This window comes from Anas acuta, chromosome 14, assembly GCF_963932015.1.
Source record: "Anas acuta chromosome 14, bAnaAcu1.1, whole genome shotgun sequence".
NCBI lineage: Eukaryota > Metazoa > Chordata > Aves > Anseriformes > Anatidae > Anas > Anas acuta.
The window spans coordinates 261,815-283,456 of NC_088992.1; the positions used below are offsets into that span (position 1 = coordinate 261,815).

General features: G+C 45.3%; 2 protein-coding genes across 5 annotated transcripts in view; both read right to left on the minus strand.

Moving 5' to 3' along the window:
• The window catches only part of KDM3B (lysine demethylase 3B), a 53,301-nt gene extending 47,186 nt beyond the window's left edge, over positions 1 to 6,115 (minus strand). The window contains exon 1 of one of the 4 annotated variants that reach the window (XR_011101464.1): positions 5,816 to 6,115. Coding sequence is in view for 2 of the 4 variants with exons in the window: in XM_068698450.1 (XP_068554551.1) it covers positions 5,816 to 5,986 (171 nt within the window). In the remaining 2 variants the exon portion in view is untranslated. The remainder of the gene's footprint in view (positions 1 to 5,815) is intronic. The other 3 variants (XM_068698450.1, XM_068698449.1, XM_068698451.1) reach the window with 3 other exon arrangements.
• Positions 6,116 to 8,913: 2,798 nt separating this feature from the next.
• LOC137864376 (C-terminal-binding protein 2) lies at positions 8,914 to 19,657 on the minus strand. Its single transcript, XM_068698452.1, has 9 exons — positions 19,466 to 19,657; positions 18,758 to 18,912; positions 18,522 to 18,666; positions 16,114 to 16,320; positions 15,269 to 15,483; positions 14,365 to 14,495; positions 14,107 to 14,234; positions 13,397 to 13,517; positions 8,914 to 12,410 (listed from the first exon to the last, which is right to left on the minus strand). Exons 1-9 carry the CDS (start codon positions 19,512 to 19,514, stop codon positions 12,239 to 12,241), a joined length of 1,323 nt encoding a protein of 440 aa, XP_068554553.1. The 5' UTR covers positions 19,515 to 19,657; the 3' UTR covers positions 8,914 to 12,238.
• Positions 19,658 to 21,642: the final 1,985 nt, after the last annotated feature.

The following is a 21,642-nucleotide window of genomic DNA, read 5'->3' on the forward strand; positions in this document are numbered from 1 at the left end:
TGTCCACAAAACTTCTGAGCATCTGCAAAGTGGGAGACTCAACTACCTCTCTAGGCAATCTCTGCAAAAGTCTGATCACCCTCACAGTGGAAATCTGCTTCCTGATGTGCAGACAGACCCAGTGTTCCAGTTCGTGCTCACGGTCTCCTGTCCTGGCACTGTGCACCACTGAAAAGAGCCTGACTCGGTCCTTACTGTATCCTCCCTTCAGGTATTTATGTACATTCATGAGATTCCCCCATGCCCTCTCCTCTCCAGGCTGATAAGTATTATCCCATGGTACTGTACCAAGCAGACCACTGAAGAGGCCAAAGTCTGCTCTCCCAAAGTCCAGGGCTGTGAGCTAGCTATTCACCCTTTTCACTGGCCTACAGATCTTGAACTCCAGCATTTCATGGTCACTGCAGCCAAGGCTGCCACTGACCTGCATATTCCCAACATGCCCTGCATTATTGGCGAGAACAAGGCTCAGCAGAGCACCTCTCCTCATTGGCTTCTCTACTGCTTGGAGAAGGAAGTTGGCATCAACACCTTCCAGGAACCTTCTGAATTGCTTATGTCCTGCTGTGTTGTCCCTCCAACAGGTCTCAGGGTGGTTTAAGTTCCCCATAAGAACCAGGGCCTGCAAACAGGAAGCTGCTTCTATCTGAAAAGGGCCTCATCTGCTTGTTCTACCTGGTCAGGTGGCCTGGAGCAGACCCCCAATGTATTGTCATCACCTAACCCTGTCCTCCCTTTAATCCTAATCCACATACATTCAAAACCTGAAGGAAAAGAAAACTGTACAAGGAAACTTCCCCATCTTTCTGTTCCTTTTGCGAAACCTCTTAATCTAGTATAGACAAGACACAAAAAAGAGACTCCTGGCAGCAAGTATTGACAACACATAGCAGTCGCTACCAAGCAGCACTACCTCGCAAAAGCATCGTCAGTTAGTTAATCAATGACAACAAGAGGTAAGTAGTAACACTTTTTCCAACTACAAGTACAACAAAAACGGTTTCAAAAGAAAACATACTTGCAAACTACAGAAGAAAGTAATCCTGCCACTGACAGGAAAGTCCGATGCCTTAATTAGACAGGGCATCTAATCAAAAGGAAGTAGCACAAGCTATTAGGTGTAGACAATGATGGTTTGAAAGCAAAAGCATGAAGCATCGTGCAACTGAAGTCATAAGCACAACGACCTTGAAACAATAACCATGCGGAGGAAAAACAGAATTTTGTTTGGATTCTTTAATCAACAGTTGAAAGTGGAAGCAGTAAGCATCAAGTGTAGTGAGTACTCTGGCACTATCAAGAGAAGTTACTGTATAACCAAGCACAGCTTATGACCGTTTTAAAAGACTATACAAGGGCCAAACAGAAAAGGATACACAAACTTATACTGCACTTACTAAATCTTATTGGAAAAACATTTATCCAAACGTTTCCATAAGAACATGACATGGCTGCACATACATGCTGGGCTGGGGTAGTTAACTTTCTTCATGGTAGCTGGTATGGTGCTGCATTTTGGATTTTGAATACCATTGACAAGAACACCAATGTGTTAGTTGTTGCAGAGCAGTGCTTAGACAGAGCCAAGGACTTTTCAGCTTCTCGTGCTGCCCTGACAGTGAGGAGGCTGGGGGTGTACAAGAGGCTGGGAAGAGACAGCCAGGACAGCTGAGACCGAGACTGACCAAAGGGATATCCCATACCACATGGCACTGTGCAAAGCAGTAAAAGCTGGGTGGAAAACATAGGAGAAGGGAGGATATTTATTGTTACGGCATTCATCTTCTCAAGCAACCAGTACGCATGATGAAGTCATGCCTTCCTGGAAGTAGTGGCTAAACACTGGCCTGCCACTGGGAAGCAGTGAATTAATTCCTTATTTTGCTTTACTTGTACATGCAGCTTTGCTCTACCAGTTACACCATCTTTATTTCAACCCACAAGTTCTTCCAATTTTACCTTTCCTATTCTCTTCCCTATCCAACTGGTGGGGAATAAGTGACTTGCACAAGTTACAACTGCAGAGGCATTCCACCCCCCTTGTTATATCTCTGCTCCTTGCATTTCACTGTAAATGAGTAGTTACAGAATCCCTCGTGACACTTGATTCTTGAGAAAAGCAGTCAGTGGAGACAAAAAAGACGCTGTTCATCAGATGAATGCAGATTTTCCTGTGCTGATGTCTATCTTTCACATCTTGGAAGACAGAAAGGCCATCAGAAGAAAATGTGGCATAAAAAGCATTCATAATACTTTGTACTTAGGCCACCAAGAAAGTATCAGTGAGTGAGTGGAAAAAATGTACATCTGCTGCTTTGCGGTCAGCTCTCCTTCAAAGAAACGTATTTCACTTGCAAAGCAAGTAAAAATTTATTAAAAAAATAAAAATCAACATCCTGTTGGTCTATCTACAACTCTCTTCCATCGAGAAGCATTACAGATATGCCCTGCCTACTGGCCTGAACAACGTCCATCCAGCCCAGTATTCTGCTTTCAACTGCAGCAATATGAGACAGTGAATGAGACAAAGACAGGAACACCTTCCACGGTCTTTTGCCCCTATATACCCTTCTGACATGCAAACTCACACAAGTAACTTGCTGACAGAACGATCACTGCAGGACAGAAAGTGACACTGACTAGAGTGCATAGAAAGCAATCGATACCATAGAATCCCAGCTTGTTGTGAACCTTCCTGCCACTTGCATGGTGTCCCAGCTTCAACTCCCCATATGCAAACTCTTCTCTCCAGATCTATTGCAACCTGAATGCCTTTACAAGCTCCCTACTCAGTCCCAATCAGGTAACATGAAAATTCTGCAGCAGCCGTGTACCCGCAGACACCCTACCCCATACGGGCAGTATATGTACTTTTTAGCCACATTCTTCCCTACTGCCAAGATGACTTTCAAGTAGCATCCCAAAACTGCTTGAGGGCACACAGATCTAAATCCAGTCCTGTAGTGTTGCAGCATTTTTCATCTACAATCTGGAGGATACATAAAGTGACCTAGAGAAATTAGTTGAAATACCCTGATATCTACGGTTAACTCAAATATTTCTGATACTTGCAAAGTAAATTGAGCTTATTCTGCAATTCAGGTAATTCCTAAAGGTCAGCTTTATTCCATGAAATTGCTTATGAAGAAGACACCACAAAAAACATGTAGTAATCTAAAGTAATACTGCTTTTCCAATATTAAAAGACTATTTTAGCAGCTTTCTGAAACACTTTAAATGTTATACTTTTTGCCTGTTCTCCGGTTTCCTGCCTTGGAAATGCATAGATATAAAACTGTTTTATATTTCTTAAAAGCCAACAAGAGACTATGGGGTACTAAGTGAAACTACCTTTACAGGACACCACAAGAAAACACAGACTTAAATAACTCAGAGCAGAATACATTTTATTCTTGCTTTCTTCAGACCTCATCCACATTATTACTTAATCTTAGAACAGTAATTCCTGAAGCATGGTCGACTGCCCAGTACCAAATCCTCACTTCTGGCTGAGTGAATTATAAAAAAAGACAACTTTTCTGACAGTATATCTTAATAGAATAGTTCAGTTGGAAGGGACCTTCACAGATGATCTAATCCAACTGCTCGACCACTTCAGAGCCAACCAAAAGTTAAAGTATGTTACTGAGGGCATTATCCAAACACCTCCCGAATGCTGACAGGCAAGAGGCCCTCAGGTACCTCTCTAGGAAGCCTGTTCCAGTGTTTGACCACCCTTATAGTAAAGAAATTCTTTCTACTGTCCAGTCTGAACCTCCTCTGGTGCAGCTCTGTGCCATTCCAATGCATGTGCTGTCACTGGTGACAAGGGAGAAGAGACTGGCACCTCCCTCTGCACTTTCCCTCCCCAGGAAGTTGTAGAGAACAGGGAGGTTGCTTCTTGGCTTCTTGTTCCAGACTGGACAACCCAGGTATCCTCAGCCTCTCCTCACAGGACATGCCCCCCAGCTCTTGTACCAATTATTGTCAAAGTGGTGTTCATTTTGTATGGAAGGTTCCATGACAACACTAAATATTCCACATTACAGAACTATGAAAGATCCACCTGAAGTATTTTACTCAGTTCACGTTTAAGAGTTCTTTCACAGCTTTGGAGAATACAGTGTTTAGAGACAGCTGCATCACTGAAACGGTGCTAACTGAAAAATTACTGATGAGAGGAACTAGGTTAGGAACAGCAGTACTAAAAGTTATGAGTTTACACAAACACACACAAGAAGAAAGCAAACTACTTCCTACGCGATCAAGCACAGTTGTTGATCTTTTCCTTTGTCAAAACAGTCTAACAAATGTCACATGGTTGAACAGCAATGACTAACCAGGAAACAAGTGAATACCTTTTGTTGGGCAGAGATCCATCAAAAAAAAAAAAAAAAACCACAACCAAACCAACCAGCCAAACAAACAAAAAAAACCCACACACTCCACTAGTCCTTCCACCAAAACAGTAGTAAGATCAGGAATAGCAAAAATTTATTACATCATAGTCATATTTGAGTCAGATGGGACCATAATGCAAAGGTACCGATACATGCCAAATGCAGCCTTCTACAAGAGTAGCTCTTCAGATCAGGTCATAGCCCCAGTACGTTTCCACACTTCAGATGGAGTCTCCCACACCTCTCCTAATTTACTTTTGAAGATCCCCTCTTCTAGACTTTTTTTTTCCTCCTTTCTCCTCCTCAGACAAATAAGGCATCTGCTAGAGTGCATCACCATAATTCTCAACCACAGCTGGGGAGTGCCAGGCCAGACCACCAGGAATTTCAAGGCTAAAACCAGCATGCTACTTCTTACTCAACGCTTCAGTTGTCTGTTCTAACCTGATCTCTGCTAAAAAGGTACGGTCTTCCCCAGTTTCATTCTTATATGAACTAAGGCACCTTTAGATAAAAGGGGGAAAAAGATCCTTGTCCAAAAACCAGAGCTAAGAAAGCAACGTCATTTTAAGAAGGCAAGAAAGCTTCTCAGTGTCGGAATTCTGCAAAGAAATCCAAAGAACTTGTTGCGACGACAACAAAATTAAACTAATCACAAAGACAGCTGACAAGACTCTTCACAAAAACAACTGCATTCCCGTACTATGGGTCATTTTAAAAGCCAAAGTTCTCAGACACCTCCAGAGCACATCTTCAGTCCCAATGAATACTTGGTAAACTGGCACACACAAAGAGAAACAGCATAGACGTCTTTTGAGAACTCTTTTGCAAGTCTTCACCTGAGTTTCACAGCGCCTACTAGAAATAAGCCAAATGAAAGCACGAAAAGCGTTGAAACGCTACACGCAGCACAAATCGCTTCTGTTGGAAACAGAAACGAAGACAACCGAGCCGCTGAGCCCAGCTCGGAGCCGCGTCTCTAGACACGGGGCACCACCGCCGCTGCCCGGGAACCCCCGGCGGCCTCCCAGAGCACCGGGCCAGAAGCCGGGCGCACACGCACCGCCGGCAGCACGCCGCAGCAGCGCGCACCCCCCGGCTGCGGCCGCCCCCCGCCCCGCAGCCCCGGCGGCACGCTCGCCGCAGGCCGGCCCCGCCGCTGCCCGGCCCGCGCGGCCCTGCGGGGAGCGGCGGGCGGCGGCCTCCGGGACGGCGCCCTCCGGGGCGGCGCGCGCGGGGAGGCCAGCGCGGCGCCGCCGCGACCCCCCGGGGAGGCCGCGCCCCGGCGCCTCGCCCGCCCCGCAGCGCTGCCCGGCGGCGGCCCGCACCCGCGGCCCGCGCGCGGCCGGCCCGGCCCGCCAGCGCCCCCCGCCCGCGGCCCCTCGCCACCCCCGCGCCCGCCGCCGGGGCCTCACCGCCAGGTCCTGGGGCACGGCCCCGCTCATGGCTCGCACCGTGCCGCTCCGCCAGGCCCGGGAGGGCAGCGCAGGCCCGGGCTCCGGCCCCGCCGCCTCGCCCTCGCCCGGCCCCGCCGCCAGCAGCAGCAGGAGCCGCTTCCCCACGGGGGAGGCCGCCACGTCCGCCATCCCCGCCGGGCAGGAGCCGCCGCCGCGAGCCCACCGGTCGCCGCCGCCCCGAGACACCGAGCGAGCGCCTGCCCCGCGCTGGGCCTCCGAGCGCCGCCCGCCCCGCTCCCGGCATGCACCCGGCGCAGGCCGCCCTCCCCCCTCCTTCCTCTGCCCCACAGTGCCCCGCGCCGCCCCGCCTGGCTCCGGCGCCGCTGCCGGGAGGCCCGGGGCGGGTCGGGGCCCGCGGTCGGGAGCGGCGGCGGCTCAGGAGTCGTTACCTGAAGCCGGGGGTGAACGCACGCCTAAAAGGCAGCGCGGCGACAGCCGTGGCTGCGGGGGCCGAGCGGCGGTTTCGAACGCGCCAGGAGTGATGGCGGCGGCGGCGCTTTGGGTCCCTCGCCGCGGGGTGCGGCGGGCCTCGAACGGCGCTCGGCAGGCGGCGAGGGACGCTGCGGGCCGAGGCGGTGCGGGGGTGCTGCTGGCGGGATTGGCCGACACGTTCGAGCAGTCCTCGCGTAGAACGGTGCGGAGCCCCAGCCACGGCATCCGTAGTCCTACACCGGCAGAGGGGGGCAGCTTTTCGGTGTTCTGCTCGCGCACCCAGCAGCGCTTACAGACTGCAACGAGGAGTAGGCGCTTTGCTCAGTATGAGAACAATGATATTGAAGAAATACATGTATTTTTTGTCTTTACTGTTTCCTCACTCTGGGAGAGTGACAGTTAACTTGGCTCTGCATCGTCAGGAAAGGCAAGTTGTTTGCTTTTACCTCCGTGTATTCCAAATAACTGTGTCAGGCTGTTTTCAGAAGACAACTGTTTTATCTTTGTTAGTTTCTGGTTACAGAGATACAGTTTACTGGGACATGGGTAAGATGCTGAGTTCAAGTTTGGAAATTAGGAGTTAGGTTGGAAATTAGGAGACATTTCTTCTCAGAGAGAAGTCATTGGAACGGGCTGCCCAGAGAGGTGGTGGCATCACCATCCCTGGGGGTGTTTAAGGAAAGGTTAGATGTGGTGCTTCGGGACATGGTTTAGTGTGTGACATTGCTAGTGGGGCAATGGACCAGATGATCTTGAAGGTCTTTTCCAACCTTAATGACTCTATGATTCTGTTCAACCTAATAACTTGCCCCCCATCAAAAAACAAAAAAACACAAGCTTCCATTAAAGAATACCTGTGCCTGTAGTAAAAGAATTTCAAGTTAATCTTACTGTGTTCTTCATAATTCTGTAACAGTACACATTACTAGATTGCTAATACACCAGAAGGCAGCAAGAAGTTGGACAAGCCATTATATTTTTTCCTTTAAAAGTATTTCTTGAACTCTAAGGCAGTTGTTTTAAAAATAGATTCAAAGGAATCCTGTGGCAGATGGAATCCAAGGTGAAGTTTTCATGAGGTCTGTTTAAATAGCCTGCTTTTACTTCATTTCAGAATTCCTTCCTTCAGTAATGAAGGAAAAAAAAACCCTAAACCTTAATGTGTGTATGTACATGTTATTTTTTTAACCTTTTATTTTCTTTCATAATAGCCTAAAGTAATACTGCTTGATAGAAGGAATCAAATAGAGAAGAGGAACACCATTCGGAACACTAGACAAGTTATAAAAAGCAGTTAGGTAACTGTGAGTCTGGATTACATAATTCAGATTAGGAATTTCAAAACAGTCTCACCTAACCAAAGTAAAAATTTAAGCATGACTACATAAATGCTTACCCAAGGAAGAATACTCAGTGTAAGTACGTGTTAAATCCAGTTGAAAAAGGCATCTCTGTTGGCTTAATATGCCACGCTGGAAAAATTCAAGCTAACCTTCAACAAGTGTACGTTTTTTGAGGGTGAAAAATGACTACATGCATTCTCAACAGCTTTACAACTACCTTGTTAATTATGTTTCCACCCTCAGATATCTAGTAACATTATTTTTGCTTCAGTAAGTACACATTTTTTCTTGAGTTGTCTTTGAAGTATTAAACTCTACGAAATAACTCAAAAATGCACAAGCAACATATTGGGTCTACTTTGTTGACATCAGCCAGATTAAGAAGTTCATTCTTAGTAACCAACTAAAATTTGCACTCATTTGCATAGGATGTTTGTAGTTAACAATTGCAAAACAGATTCTCCACCCTATGCTGCTTATGTGTTTTACTTGAATACTCTTCATGAGAATGCTTGATACTGAATGACAGGACAGGTCATCTAGTCTGAGGGATAGACCCCTGGACTCAGTGTTGAAGTGTAACAGTTAACATCAACTCTTAAGAGTCCCAGCATTTCAGTGCTTTGTCTTTTGTTAACGTTCTAAGGCCAGTAATCATGCAAACACAAACATTACAGGCATCAGGACTCCACGCTATGCTCCAAGCAAAGCAGTGGTTTTCCAGACTTTCATTGATAATTGATACAGGGAGTATAGGCCATCAAATTTCAGTTAAATTTAAATTCTCAGCTATAGAAATACCTAGTCATTTTTCTGTTGCTAATTCTGTGGCACTGACTTTATAGTAGAAAATTGTTTCACGGGTTGTATCATGTACTAACTACAGAGGTAAGAGGGTAAAACCAGCTACTGCTGTTAACATGTACATACAAGCTACAGACTTGGAAGCCAACAAAAACAGTTACCACAATTTCAACTTGAGAGAATTCACTTAAGTATTAACACTGGGCTACATCCAAAGTTATCCCTTAACCACCAAGTATCTGCTTCTTCAGTCTGTTACCTCCAGTCTTTGTTGGTGATCCACTGTCCAGAATCCAAAGGAAATTAGTCGCTAGTGTGGCTGATGTAGGAAGTGACTGTGTGCAAGATCCAGCCCATTTATTGTGAGAAAAGTGTGACTGATGCAGACACACCTGTAGTTTCATTCGTTTTTTTTTCACCCCCCTTCCCTTCAATATACTCTGCATTTCAGGCCACCCCTTCCACAGACAGCAGCCATGTTCTTTGGAGAACTTTATTAAAATATATCCAAGAAGTAATCGAACATTTTCTAACGAGTCAGGAGAGAACTGAAGTTAAGAATAACATCTGTACAGAGGACAGTGCTATCAGTTTTTGTTTACATGCTTTATTTCAACATTTCACAGTTTAGTTATTGTCTACAAAAATATATTTCTGAAACTCTGAGTCCTCTATAAAAAAGCTGGTCAGCAGCAGTGACCCTGACAAACAGAATGTACCTTGGGACAGTATGAGCACCTCCTGTAAGCAGGTTAGTGCAGCTAGGGCACTCCTGCCTCACCCTGGGAAACTTCTATTCTTTGGGATTAAAGCTCTGCACTAGTCCTGAAGGAAGGTATTTTAAGAGGGGAAAAAATAAGAAAATCAAATCCTTCCACTTCTATATACTGTGCTAAGATTGGGAGGAGGAGCTGCGAGTCAGTGTATCACATAGGAGAGGGTGCTATCGAAAGGGATTGGCACTCACAGGATGGAGAAGACCACAGTGTACTTCAGTATTAGTAATTTTTTCTCTGAGCCATCTGTTCAGAACAGCCTTGGTCTGGTGATGATAGGTTCAGTCTATAAAGCAGGGGTACAAATGGCATATATGCATAGTAATTCTACAGGCACTGAGAACCTTCTGTGAGATCATAGTCAAGGTTCTGTTCAGTTTTATCTCATCATTTTCTGCTGAGGCTTTCATCAAGGGGAAAGTTGCCTTATATCCCATCACAAGTCTACATGGTGTTGAATAGACTGTCACTATCATCAGTGCTGTATGGGTACAGTCCTCAGTACCCATAATGAAGTATTTCTTATGCATCAGTTTTTTTACTCCTACTCTTACTAGTCACCAAATATAAGAATTGAGAAACTCTCATGTCTTTCCACTCTTTCTCTGCTCAGAGCTGCTTGACTGATCGTCAGAGACCACTGCAGTTACAAAAAAAAAAAACAACAACAAACTGCTACCTTTCAAAAATGTACCTTGCATTGTGCTTTAGAAGAGATAAGATGAACATACTCTGATCCCCTGCATTCACGAAGCTCGTAACTAGAAGCCCCTTACCACAAAGTAATCTGCAGACCTGAACCTCTAAGCAGGACAGGACTTTTCAGCAGAAAATAAGGAAACGGTAGTTATGGACAAACTGCTTCCCTAATGCAGTAACAGACAGAAGGATCAACTCTCAGTCCTGATTGAAACTTCTCTCCACCTGCCCGTCAGAATAACAGTTTTCTGAGCTAGTAGCTTGTAAAATTTAGGCTTTCTAGAAATTAAGAAAACAGAAAAGGGCTGGTTATTTTAGGTACAGCTCCAACTGAAATGCTTCTGAACTCTAAGCTCTTCCTCAAAAAAACTCCTGTAACTTGTGCCTACCACCAGTCCCAGTCTGACCTGAGCAGCCAAGGAGGTATATGAATTTTAAGTAGAGTATCATCCATGAAGAATGGAAGTCAAGAATCTTCATTAACATAAATATCTTATCAAAAAAGACATTCAGCAGTAGAGAACTAGAATTTCACTAATGCTAAAGTGTAAAATCTATAAGAAAACACCTGAAGTTTACTTCTTGCCTCATTTTCTTTCTTGAATTGCCAAGAGGTTTTTTCTGTTGTTTGTGTGTTTTTGGAGGTTGGGGTCAGAGTGCAGGCACACATGTGGAGAGGAATATATCACTTCACCGTATCACTAGTTAGCAATTACACAAATGCAGTACTGGAGAGTAACTTAAAACCTGGAAAAAGCCTGAAACCTTTGCGACTCTGAAAGCTTTGTTCAGCTTCTCAAATTGTAAACAGCCTAAGCAAATAATTTCATCCACTCCTCAAGGTGTTTTTGCAGTCTGTTCCCACTATTCAGCTCCCAGTCACAGACACACAAAAGAGGGAGGAATCAAGGGAGACAGACAAAACCACACCATATATGCCTCCTGTATAGCACCTACTTTAATGTACCCACACAACAGAAATAAGTCATCACGGATTGTTACATCTTGTGCATGGAAAGGCTATAACTGAAGTGTAACAAGATGAAATTTAAAGGAAAATCTCCTGTGGAACCCATTTTGCTGCAGACTCCTCTCCCCTCAAAGAATTGATTCATTCTCAATCATTTGGGACAGAGAAATTGGAAAAGACTTCAGAGTAACAATCCTGCCTTGGCTTCAGGTGATAAGCTAATTGTATTCTCTTTCTCCTTTAGTATCACAAGGCTAAAAAGCTCCATTTTACTCTACCCACTATTGAAGATGCAGTATACGCTAGCAGAGCTACAGCAACTAGAGTAATTTGGTCAAGCCTTAAAAGCTGTGTTCTCCATGAGCAGAGACAAGGGTCACCAGCACTGGTATGTTACTTCTAGTTGATGCAGTTATGCCTACAAAATTCTGTAGCACAAAGTTTAGAATTCTAACATAACATACCCTGTGAATAAACAGCGCCATTAGACTGAGGTACGTGTGTGCGAGGAACCAGCAACTGCAGCTGCAAATTATTGCTACTTGCTGTCTCCCAGTGCAAGTTTTTCCTATTTCTGCATTCTCTTGCCTTCTCTGAGGTATGCAAACTCCACAGTGAATTATTCTGAAGCCTCACAAACAGTGGCCACCAGAACACAGTTTGTGACTTTTTAATCCATTCCAAATGTTTTACAAGACTGACTTTGAGTCTGTCACTTTTACTTTTACACCTACTACTGCATAGAGAAAACTTATGGTCAAGAACAAGCAGTGCCTGCACTGTTCTCACAGAAAACCTTGATTAAAACAAGCAAGGTAATGCACAGAGCTGAGGCTGCATTCTACCAACAGCGTAATACAGACAAGAGTCACTTCTCCAATTTCCATATCCATATTCTGATATTTCCCATGCCTATTCTTTGAGAGGATCAGCCAAATGGAACGTAAGCTGCTACAAGTCACAACTGAAAAATGTGCGCTGGTCTGGTATTAGGAGCACTGAGGGCCTTTCCTGATCAGGCAGCTCTACCTCTCCCATTTTCAAGTGCACTACAGACAGTTCCCTGTCACAGACGATCAAGGCAGACATATAGGAAAAATCACTGGTTAAACCAAGTATTTCCAAGGGGAGGCAAGGTCACTGCTGCCCTGCCCCAGAGAAGGAGAAAGATTCACTGAGAGATAATAACTAAAAGGGTTATAAAATAAAGGCAAGAGCTAAAGTTTGCCAGTAATGAAATGCATCCTCCTGTCCTATATGAACAGGAAACAGTCTCTGTATGGTGTTAAAGAAGGTCCTAGGAGGAGATATCCTCCTATTTTTTTCAGCTGACAGAGGAAAGAAGAGAGAGATGCTGCTACTGGTCAGCAGGAATCTCTCTGTCTGCATCCAGTTTACTCGTCTCTCCTGGGGAAGGGGTACGTGGTGCAGAGAGGGAAACAGAAGGGATCCCATGAGCTACAATCCCTTCCACTACTGGTGGTTCTGGTAGCCCGGGGGTGGCTACTCCCACTACTCCTGGAGGAAACCTGAAACCAACAGAAACATGAATTACATGCTTGGTCCAACAGTTTTGCAAGGGAAAAGGAGCTGTGCCCTTAGGCACCTACTGAATACAAATCCCTTTTTCTAGCAGAATTGCTCCAAGATATAGAATATAGGAAAAGTCTCCAGAGCTGAAGAGTTACAGTTACATCCTATTACCAAATGACACCTGTTCTCAGACAGACAGAGACAGTTTCAGGTCACGTGCTAAGCATTTGGAAGGCAAGTGCAAACTTTGTTTGTGTATCCTGTGGGAAACAGCATGAGGCACAGTATGAATATATCCTGAAGAGCTGGAAATTCCCTCCCCATCAGCAGGAAGAGTACAAGCTACCAGCTATGCTTCACTGGGATTCAAGATAGAAAAGTAAGACTGTTTCCTTAGTTTAGCTAGGAAATGAGATAAAAAAAAAATAGTAGAGACATACTTACGAATTGCTAATAAACCATTTACTTCCGTACTGCCTTCCCATGCCTTCTCAATAAATATATCTGAACCTATCCACAATCATTCTGCAAGCCTGTAACAGCCTGAAATACACCCTTATTTAGGCCACTGCCCAAATCTACCAATGTCTTTTTGAGAGTCCTCATCTGAGCTACTGATAAGAACTGTGCTTTGTTTATACAGACATAGTGATATGTGCACCTTCTAAATGTTAAGATCTAGTTGTCTTTTCAGGCACCCAGCAGGCTTTCTTATATCAAAAGATTTCTTGGGCAGGTCTTGCAAGGATTTGGAAAAAATAACCAGTATTCAGTTTGAACAAAAACATAACCAGGCAAATGCTAAATCCTAGTATGGTTTCCGTAGTGCTGCAGTTAACTTTCTGGAAATTGCTCATTTACAGAGTATATAGGAACAGAAACACATCTGCTTGCAGGTACAAGTAGTTCTCAAACCCAAAGAGGAACGTTGGCCTATTTCAGCAGGAAAATCTGCTTGGAAGCAATAACCTACATATCTCACCTGTATGCTGCAGCTCCATTGAGTTCTGGGTGGACACTTGCAGGATCAATACTGGACCACTGTGCTGCTAACAGCAAATACTCCTTATTAACACAGTTCCTCAAAGCATCAGGTATGTGACCTGCAGGAGCACCAAGAATGACAGAAAACAGAACAGAACAGAAAAACGAGACAAATAGAAGGTGCTCATCCCTAGCAGTATTTACAAATGAAAGTAAAAAGGAAACATTCGGTATTCTAATTCCACAGGATAACACTGGACAGGGGTGACTCCTCTGAACAACTGGTCTCTGAAGAACACACGAAACTGATCCTTCCTTCCCACTTTTGTGATCTTGGGGAAATCACTGGCCATGTAAACTGCAATCACCAGGGCTCACCTTTCCCAGGAGACAACATGTGCTACTCCAGAAAGAGGTGTACAGAGTAACTGTCAAAAGCAATTACTGCAAAGGATTTAGAAGATGTAGTTTCAGTGAAACTCAGCAAGAATTTCAATGCCTTCCCAAGGAGGGAAAGTGCCATTCCAGCATTAGCTACTACATTCTCAAAAGGCACAGGGACAATTACCAACTTACACTGCAGTTCCAGAAACCAGTTACTGAGTCTAAGAACAATCAGCAGTTCCAAATCCGTAATCCTTGCAGTGAACTAACAAAAGAATCCTAATCCAGCAGCAGCAGCAGATCAAACACAGTCTTCCTCGTTACCTGTAATAGCTCTGCGGATCTCTTTAGCTGCATCTTCTCTGGACTCAATGGAAGCTTGCTCGCTGTACCAGGCAGTGTGTGGGGTGCAGATCACATTGGGTGCATCTTTTAAGGGCCCCTGAGCAAAGCTGTGGGGGGAAAAAAAGTTATCTCCAGAAATGATAACTCCATTTGTCCTCTCAGGTATCAACATAACATAAACACGAAATAATCATCTAGTGCTTGAGTAACATAACAGGCATGCAGGTGCAGTGATACCTGAAAGGCTCAGATTCATGTACATCCAATGCTGTTCCTCTGATTCTCCCCTCTTTCAAGGCTTGAGCTAAGGCTTTCTCATCAACCAGCCCTCCCCGGGCTGTGTTCACTAAGAAGCAGCCCTGGCGCATCTGAAAGAAGAAAAATATTAAGTGGGTTGATAAAGACTTCCCAGGGGAACAAAGTGAATCTTGGGAACTCTACTGAAAATGAACAGGAGCCTGCAGTGATTAGACGAGGCCCGGACGAACTAGGAGTGCTCTCACTGCAAAGCTAACCACAGGGGAAATGCCTGCAAGCAATGCTTGAGAAATTTGCTTTAAAAATGAACAAAGAAAACCACAATACAACAAGGGCAAAAGTGGAACTCTCAAATTTTGCACTCCATATTCATCCTACTAATTTAAAGAAGAGGACATGAATCAAGTATGCAGCTATACAAAACTGGACTATGATGTCCAGATGTCTCTCATGAAAGCACTGAAAAGCATTCAGACTAGTGGAGTAGAGCCCGAGACTGGCTTTGCAGTGGGCTTAGGCAGAAAGACTTTGACAGAGCTGTGTGAAGAAGCTTACATAGTTCCATCCACACCAGATCTGACTCTAACCAGCACAACCAGTTATGCATTTTAAAGGTAATTTTAAATTATTTAATAACATAAAACATTCTTAATAAGTGAAATTACTTGGTAAAAAGAGCCAATCATATTTTTCTCTTAACAAGAAATTCTATAAGCACAAAGCACAGGCACCCAGATCCACATGCTCCCAGCCTCCGAAGGCAGCAGGAGGCACACAGCAGAGGCAGCAGGATTCACACGCTCTCAGCCTCTGTGAAAGCAGCAGTTTCTGTTTGCATTCATTTCCACAGTGCTCTGTGGGGGAAATCAAGCTCCTGCTGCACCTGTTTAATAGTGAAGTCATTGATGAGGTGATGGTTATGTTCATTCAGGCTGCAGTGCAATGTGATGCAATCGCTGTGCATTAGTAGATCCTGCAGGGTTCCTACTCGTTGTAAACCCAAGGATCGCTCCACTCCATCCGGCAGATAGGGATCATAGAAAATCACGTTGAAGCCAAAGGACTTGGCTCGCAGAGCCACTGCCTGTCCAACTCGGCCTTCACAAAAGAAAACCCACAATCATCAAGGAAAGGTAAAACAAACTTTTAAAACAAGATACTGGGGTAGACTGGGAGCCTACACTGGAGTTTACTGCCAGGCCCAAGGTACTGCAGCCCTGGACGTTCCTAGGATTGCCACAGCAATCCAAAGGAGGCTGGCTATTTATTCAGTGCTGATCTCATTTGACTATTTCTAGTCATTCCCCGTGCAATAGACGGAGCTTACCCTAAAATAAGCTGTTTTTCAAATCAAATCTGTACCCTGTTTCAGAGGCAGTAATAGTCTGATCACAAGAACTTGGAGAAGGAATTGGTAGCTTTCAGGCAGTTTTGTTACTGATACAGAGGCTAGCACGCAGGAAAGCAGTCACTGAGAACAGCTGTCTGAATGTTCCAATTCATCCAACCATCTGAGTAAGAAAAAAATCCCCAATCCCATGGTATATACTCAACTCTTGAAGATGTTCAGCTGCACTGAATAGGGCACTAGCATTTCTTAACAGTCAGTGTGTTTCATAATGAACAGCTGTAAAATTCTTTTTTTTTTTTTTCTCTCCAGTCTGTGACTCTTAGGTTCCCAAAAACATTCACAGTTTGCTTTTCAGTCTAACGATTCCCATCACTTACCTAGTCCAATGATGCCCAAAGTCTCCCCACGGATACGCACAGCGCCTCCAGCCACCTCTCGAATCTGCTCCACACTTGAAGCTCGGTTCCCCTCCCGCATAGCCTGATGTAGCCAAGTAACACGGCGATAGAGGTTCAAGATGTGGCAGAGGGTAGAATCAGCAGTCTCCTCTACAGAGGAGGAAGGGATGTTGCAAACTGCAATACCTACAAAACCACAGAGTTCATATGAGATTTTTAGCATCACAACACCAAACCAAAATTATGCTCTTTAGGCATAAATGCTGAAACATAATTCAGTGCTCCAGAACTACTGCTAAGAAACACAGGATTAATTTCAGAAGCTGATTCTACTATCAGTCAGGTTTTTAACCCCAAGGAAATTTCATTCCTTCCTTATAAATATCCATTTGATTGACATCCTCACCAGAAAAAAAAAAAATAGCTGAAATGCAAAAACTGGATCACACAAGTGACAAAAGAAACCTACTGTTTTAGGCCTGCACTGAAGAAGATGCACTCATTCCAGATACTCCTGACAGATTAACTGACAGATTGTAGAAGAATTAAGAAGACAGATGGTTGTGCTCTTTCATGCTTCACAGTCCAGATGCTCACTCAACTAACAGCTTCCCCAGGAGCAACACTAAGTAACTACCTCATTAAATGCAGAGAGAAACCACAAGAGTTTGAAGTTACATTTAAAAATAACAACATATAACACTCCCACTCTAGAATAATACACAGCCACAAGAGACCATAAGACCAAAGCTAGAACCATCAGGTACATTACTAATGCCAGCAGAGTCAAGGTGTTGGAAGCACAAATTACTGCCAGAAAAAAGAAAAGATGCCAGAGCACTGCAGCAATATGTGGTCATTCCTGAGCTGTCTATCCAAAATAAAAACAAAACTACAAAACAAAACAAACAACAACAACAAAAAGGGGAAGAGGAGAGGCAGGCAGCATATCACTTCCCTGCTGCTATCCTCCATTCAACAATTTACTGCTCCTAAACAGGGGTAAGCACCACTTCAGAAGAGGAAAACCAGGTTGTCAAACCAAGCAAAATTTTCCTCCTCAAATTCCATCATCTATCTAAAAACTAGAAATAAAATATAGGTAATGATTGAGGACACAAGATTCAGCAGTACATCACTCTTTGTAAGCCTATTACATAGGAGACATTGAACTAAATTCAGATCACACTTTCCTCCTAAGTGAACTACGTGAACAGCCCCGCACAATCCCAGATATCCAATACCTTTTCTCTATCGAATCATTTACAACTGTGTCATAATGCCACACAGATGACTTGGAGAAGATGAAAAGGGAATATGGGAAAACCTAACTTCTTATCATCTCACTAGTTAACATCTCATTCAACTTCAGACAAACCAGATACATTCAACTCTTTCGTAAGTAGGCACAAATTTGTGTTTATGTGCAATATGATGCTTAAGTGTAAGAAAACACAATGACACAAGAGCCCTTTGCACCAATTTGGGGATTCAGAACATACAAGGAACAGTACTGTACTTTGGAATGAATTAAAGGGTCTGACTAAAAGCACAGAAATAATCGTTAATTGTCCAGCCAGAAAGCGTAACAGCTGAATAAGAGCCAAATACCTTGCCAGGAATTCTTGGGAATCTAGACAAACATGCATTTTTCTTTTGTTTGCAGTTCATCTGTTCTTACGGGTCTTGAAATTGTATTGCCTATTACAATTTTATATATAAATACTTGCACTTGGTTTAAGCTTACTCTGATTTGTATTAAATCAGGTTTCAACTAACTGACACAACCTTTAAAAAGATGGCATGGGGTTCTTAGCTGATCCACCTCCTTAAGGAGACTAGAGTCTAAAAGCCTCACTACCATATGTTTAATAATGAATAGCAGCTTTGTGTCACCTGATCCAGAGACCCTTCACATGCCTAAACTTCTGCTGGGATCTACAGGGATCCATAACATATTGAAGCAGTACCCATACATAAAAAACAAACAAACAGAAAAAAAATCACTAATCAAGCATTTGCAGTGAGTTTACCCCTTGCAGGCTGCTTTCAGATGTCAGTTTGCTCAGTTGTTTCCCCACGAACAACCCAATACTGCCTCACCAAAGAGAGGTTATCTAGACATCATATATAGCTTTCTGAACCTTAGACAACTGCAAAGGGTCTGGTATCTATAGCAGAGTAATTTGAGAATTGAGATTCTTCCTTTCAGGCCACCTACCAGCTCAGACATTTCTCTGCTTCCTGAAGATGCCTCCTACTAAGCAATTCACAATCTTTTTACATAAAGATTTTTAAAGCACTTAGTTATAGACAGAAAAACACGTGCAGTGCTCTACTTCTCATTCAGTTCTGATCACATCAGAACCCTAATGGTATCACCATACCTAATTCTGCAGCAGATTTGATGTCAACATTGTCATAGCCACTGCCAATACGCACAATGACCCTGAGGGCTTTGAATTTCTCCAGATCCTGACGAGACAGCGTAATGGTGTGATACATCAGAGCTCCTACTGCCTCATTCAGTACCTACAACAAAAAGCAGTCCAAATCAATCTCTACCTTGTTACACAAAGAGACAGAGCTCAATGTCCAAATGCTCGTATATTTTCTTCCCCACCTTTTCATGGATTTCCTGAGTTGACTGAGCGTCACAAAATGCCACTGTAGCAACATCCTTCAGGATGGGCATCTCCACAGTGCAATCTCTTCCATCCAGGAGCGCAACCAGTGGCCGTGCTGGCATCGGGCCATTCACAAGAGGAGGCCGTATGCCTATTAAGAAAGTCAGCAGAAGCGATTGTATGAAATACAGCGTGTATGAAATGGAGCCCTCATCTGCTAGTCCAATAAATCACTAGTTCTTCTGGAATTCTACAGTTTTAACGAAGGGATTACTTAAAGCAAAAGAAATAAACAGGAAACCAACGAGGAAGTGAACCTGGGGGGGTGGGGGGGAAGCTCTGTCATTACTATACATTAAAGAAAAAGAAAAAAAAGCCTGATAGAGAATAAGGTAACAGAGGAGACCTCACAAGCATGTATGTTTACTCTAGACTCCCAAAACCAAGCATGCAGTCCGTTCGGGCCTACTGCCTCCTCGCGCCTCCCGTTCCCAGGCTCCTGCTCCGCTTCCTTTCGAGGCGTGCAGAGGAACCCGCGCACTGGCGGCGCCCCCGCGGTCCGCCCCCGCGAGGCGCTGCCTCCGCCTCAGCGGCGCGGAGCGTGCGGTTCCCGGCAGGGAGCGCCGCAGCCGGGCCCGGGGCCCCGCCGCACGAGGCCGCGCTGCCGCCGGGGGCCGGGGCCGGGGCCGCCCGCCCCGCCTCACCTTCGCAGATCCGGTCCAGCCGCTGCCGCTTCACTTTGTGCCGGTCCATGAGCCGGGCCGGGTCGCGCCGCTCAGCGCCGCGGAGGAACGGCGGAGGAACGCGGCGCTGCTCGCCGCCGGCTCCCGCGGCAAAGCGGAAGGGCCGGGCCGCGGCCCCGCGGCCCCGCAGCCGTGGAGGCCTCGCAGCCGCAGCGCCGCTCGCTTCCGCTTCCGGCTGCCGCCGCCGCGGCCCCGCGCCCCGCCGCGGCCGCCCCACAACCCCCCGCGGCGCAGCAGCGAGCGAGGGCCCCAGGCCAGCGGCCCGGCAGCGCGCAGCAGGGCCCAGCGCGCCGCCCGCCCCGCCCCGCCCCGCCCCGCCCCGCCCCGCCCCGCCGGGCTCTCGGCCCGCGCTCCCCGGGGCCGCCTCGCTCGCTGGGGAGTCGGTGTCACAGAACCGGCGCGTGGGGTCCTTCGGGCAGGCAGCTCCTCGGTACTGGACCGAGGGGCTCGTGCAGTACCCGCGAGGAAACGGCCGAAAGGAGGGCGGTGCGCGTGAAGGGCTTGTAGACGTAGCGAGCTGTCCGCAGGTAGCTGTCAGCAGAAGGGGTGATGAGCACGGCGAGAGGGATTTCAATCAATCGCAAGCTACCTGCTTGACTACAGCTTTACAGGTCTTTTGGGAGGGGGGTGGGAAAAACTGCTCTGGGCACGAATGCTGAGCCGCGCAAAACTCTAAGGAGGAAGGAGTCTCACAATAAGTGCTGTCCTAAGCTGGTACGACGCTTTCCTCAGGTATATGCGCTGCCAATAGTGACAAAAACACCAAGATCTCCACTTCATCACACCAGAGACATGAGTGGTGGTCTTTCTTCCTGTCTATCATCTGTGAGATAGGGTGTTTTTCTTGCTGTATGCAAACATGCTGCCCTATTACTTCTCTGCCTTCCTCACTAATATGCTTCACTGTTTTATTGAAGAGTTTAGTAAGGCCTGGTGCTCTGTGTCATGCCTTCTCTCTCTGCTGTTGTAAGACCTTGGCTAAAGTCATGGGTGCACTTGTGTTAAATCTAGTGAGGTGGCCCCTTCACAGCTGGTTTCTGCTGTGCAACCGGAACTTTCCATCTTGGCCATGTCCCACCTACTCTTCTGAGTGTTAAAACTCCATGAAACTGTCCATTGTGTATTTTACAGGTGCCTGCTCTGCTCTCTGGGCAATTTCAAAGCTTGATTTACAAGTTCTACATCCTTGACTGCCACTATCCCTGTGAGTATAAGGGGATACAGCAAGATGAGGGAGCTGGGTAAGTTGTGGTGGTTGAGGGGCTGGCTGAGGAGGCAAAAGGGGTGTAGATGAAGACACTTAAAGATGAAGCAAAATTATGGGAGGTAGAGCGACTGGGGTATTAGATGATTTTGTAAGGGCAGGCTGTTGAATAAGGCAGTGCTTCTGTCTGTCCTCCCCAGAGAAATACCATCAGAATACTCTGGCATAGTATAGCTTTCTAGCCAGTTTCTCTGTGTTACGGAATGGTATAAAAAGGTGGCAAACATGGACTGCAAATTTCACAGAGAATTCTACAGTGTCTAGCAGTTTGTGGCATCTGTGTATATAATAGTCCTTGGTAGGACTTTCTCCCATAAATGTTTCCGTCTTATTTTTTTTCAAATTTATGTGATTTTCTAGCTTTCATACTTCCCCATAACAGAGTTCTGAAGCTTTTCCTTATCCTGTGTGATGTGAACCTCACACTGTTTTTTTCTTTTGGTTTCTACAGTGTCTATACAGAGACGGTCGTTTTCCATTTCAAGGCACTCAGGGGTCTATAGACCTATGTCAGATCCTCCTTAGTCATTTCTTCATGACTGAAGAACCTCTGTGTATTCACCTCTTCCATGCTGGGAAACCATTTTGTACTTTGATCACCCCTGCCTTGTACCTCTTCCATCTCTGTAACATTCTTTTTAGTTAGAGGATCCAGAAGGTCTTAATACAGTTCCATTATCAACTTCTCTGTTTTGTTGTTCATTCTTAATATTTGATTAGGTTTTAGTTTGGGTTTTGCCATTACTGAGTTCATGAGAACAGATATAATAGGCAGTTCTGTGAAACTCTGATTACCTTCCTCCCAAATAGTCTGTGTGATCACTGTTTATGTAAAGTTAGCATTGCTTTCTCCCCATCTCCCTGTGTAAGCTAA

Excerpts from the sequence above, each read along its gene's own strand:
- LOC137864376 (XM_068698452.1), bottom strand. The coding sequence starts at position 19,514 with ATGGACCGGCACAAAGTGAAGCGGCAGCGGCTGGACCGGATCTGCGAA. Across the intron at positions 18,667-18,757 it reads CTCAGGAAATCCATGAAAAG|GTACTGAATGAGGCAGTAGG; the intron begins GTGGGGAAGAAA and ends TTTTTGTTGTAG. Across the intron at positions 14,496-15,268 it reads ATGACTTCACTATTAAACAG|ATGCGCCAGGGCTGCTTCTT; the intron begins GTGCAGCAGGAG and ends TTCTTCTTTCAG.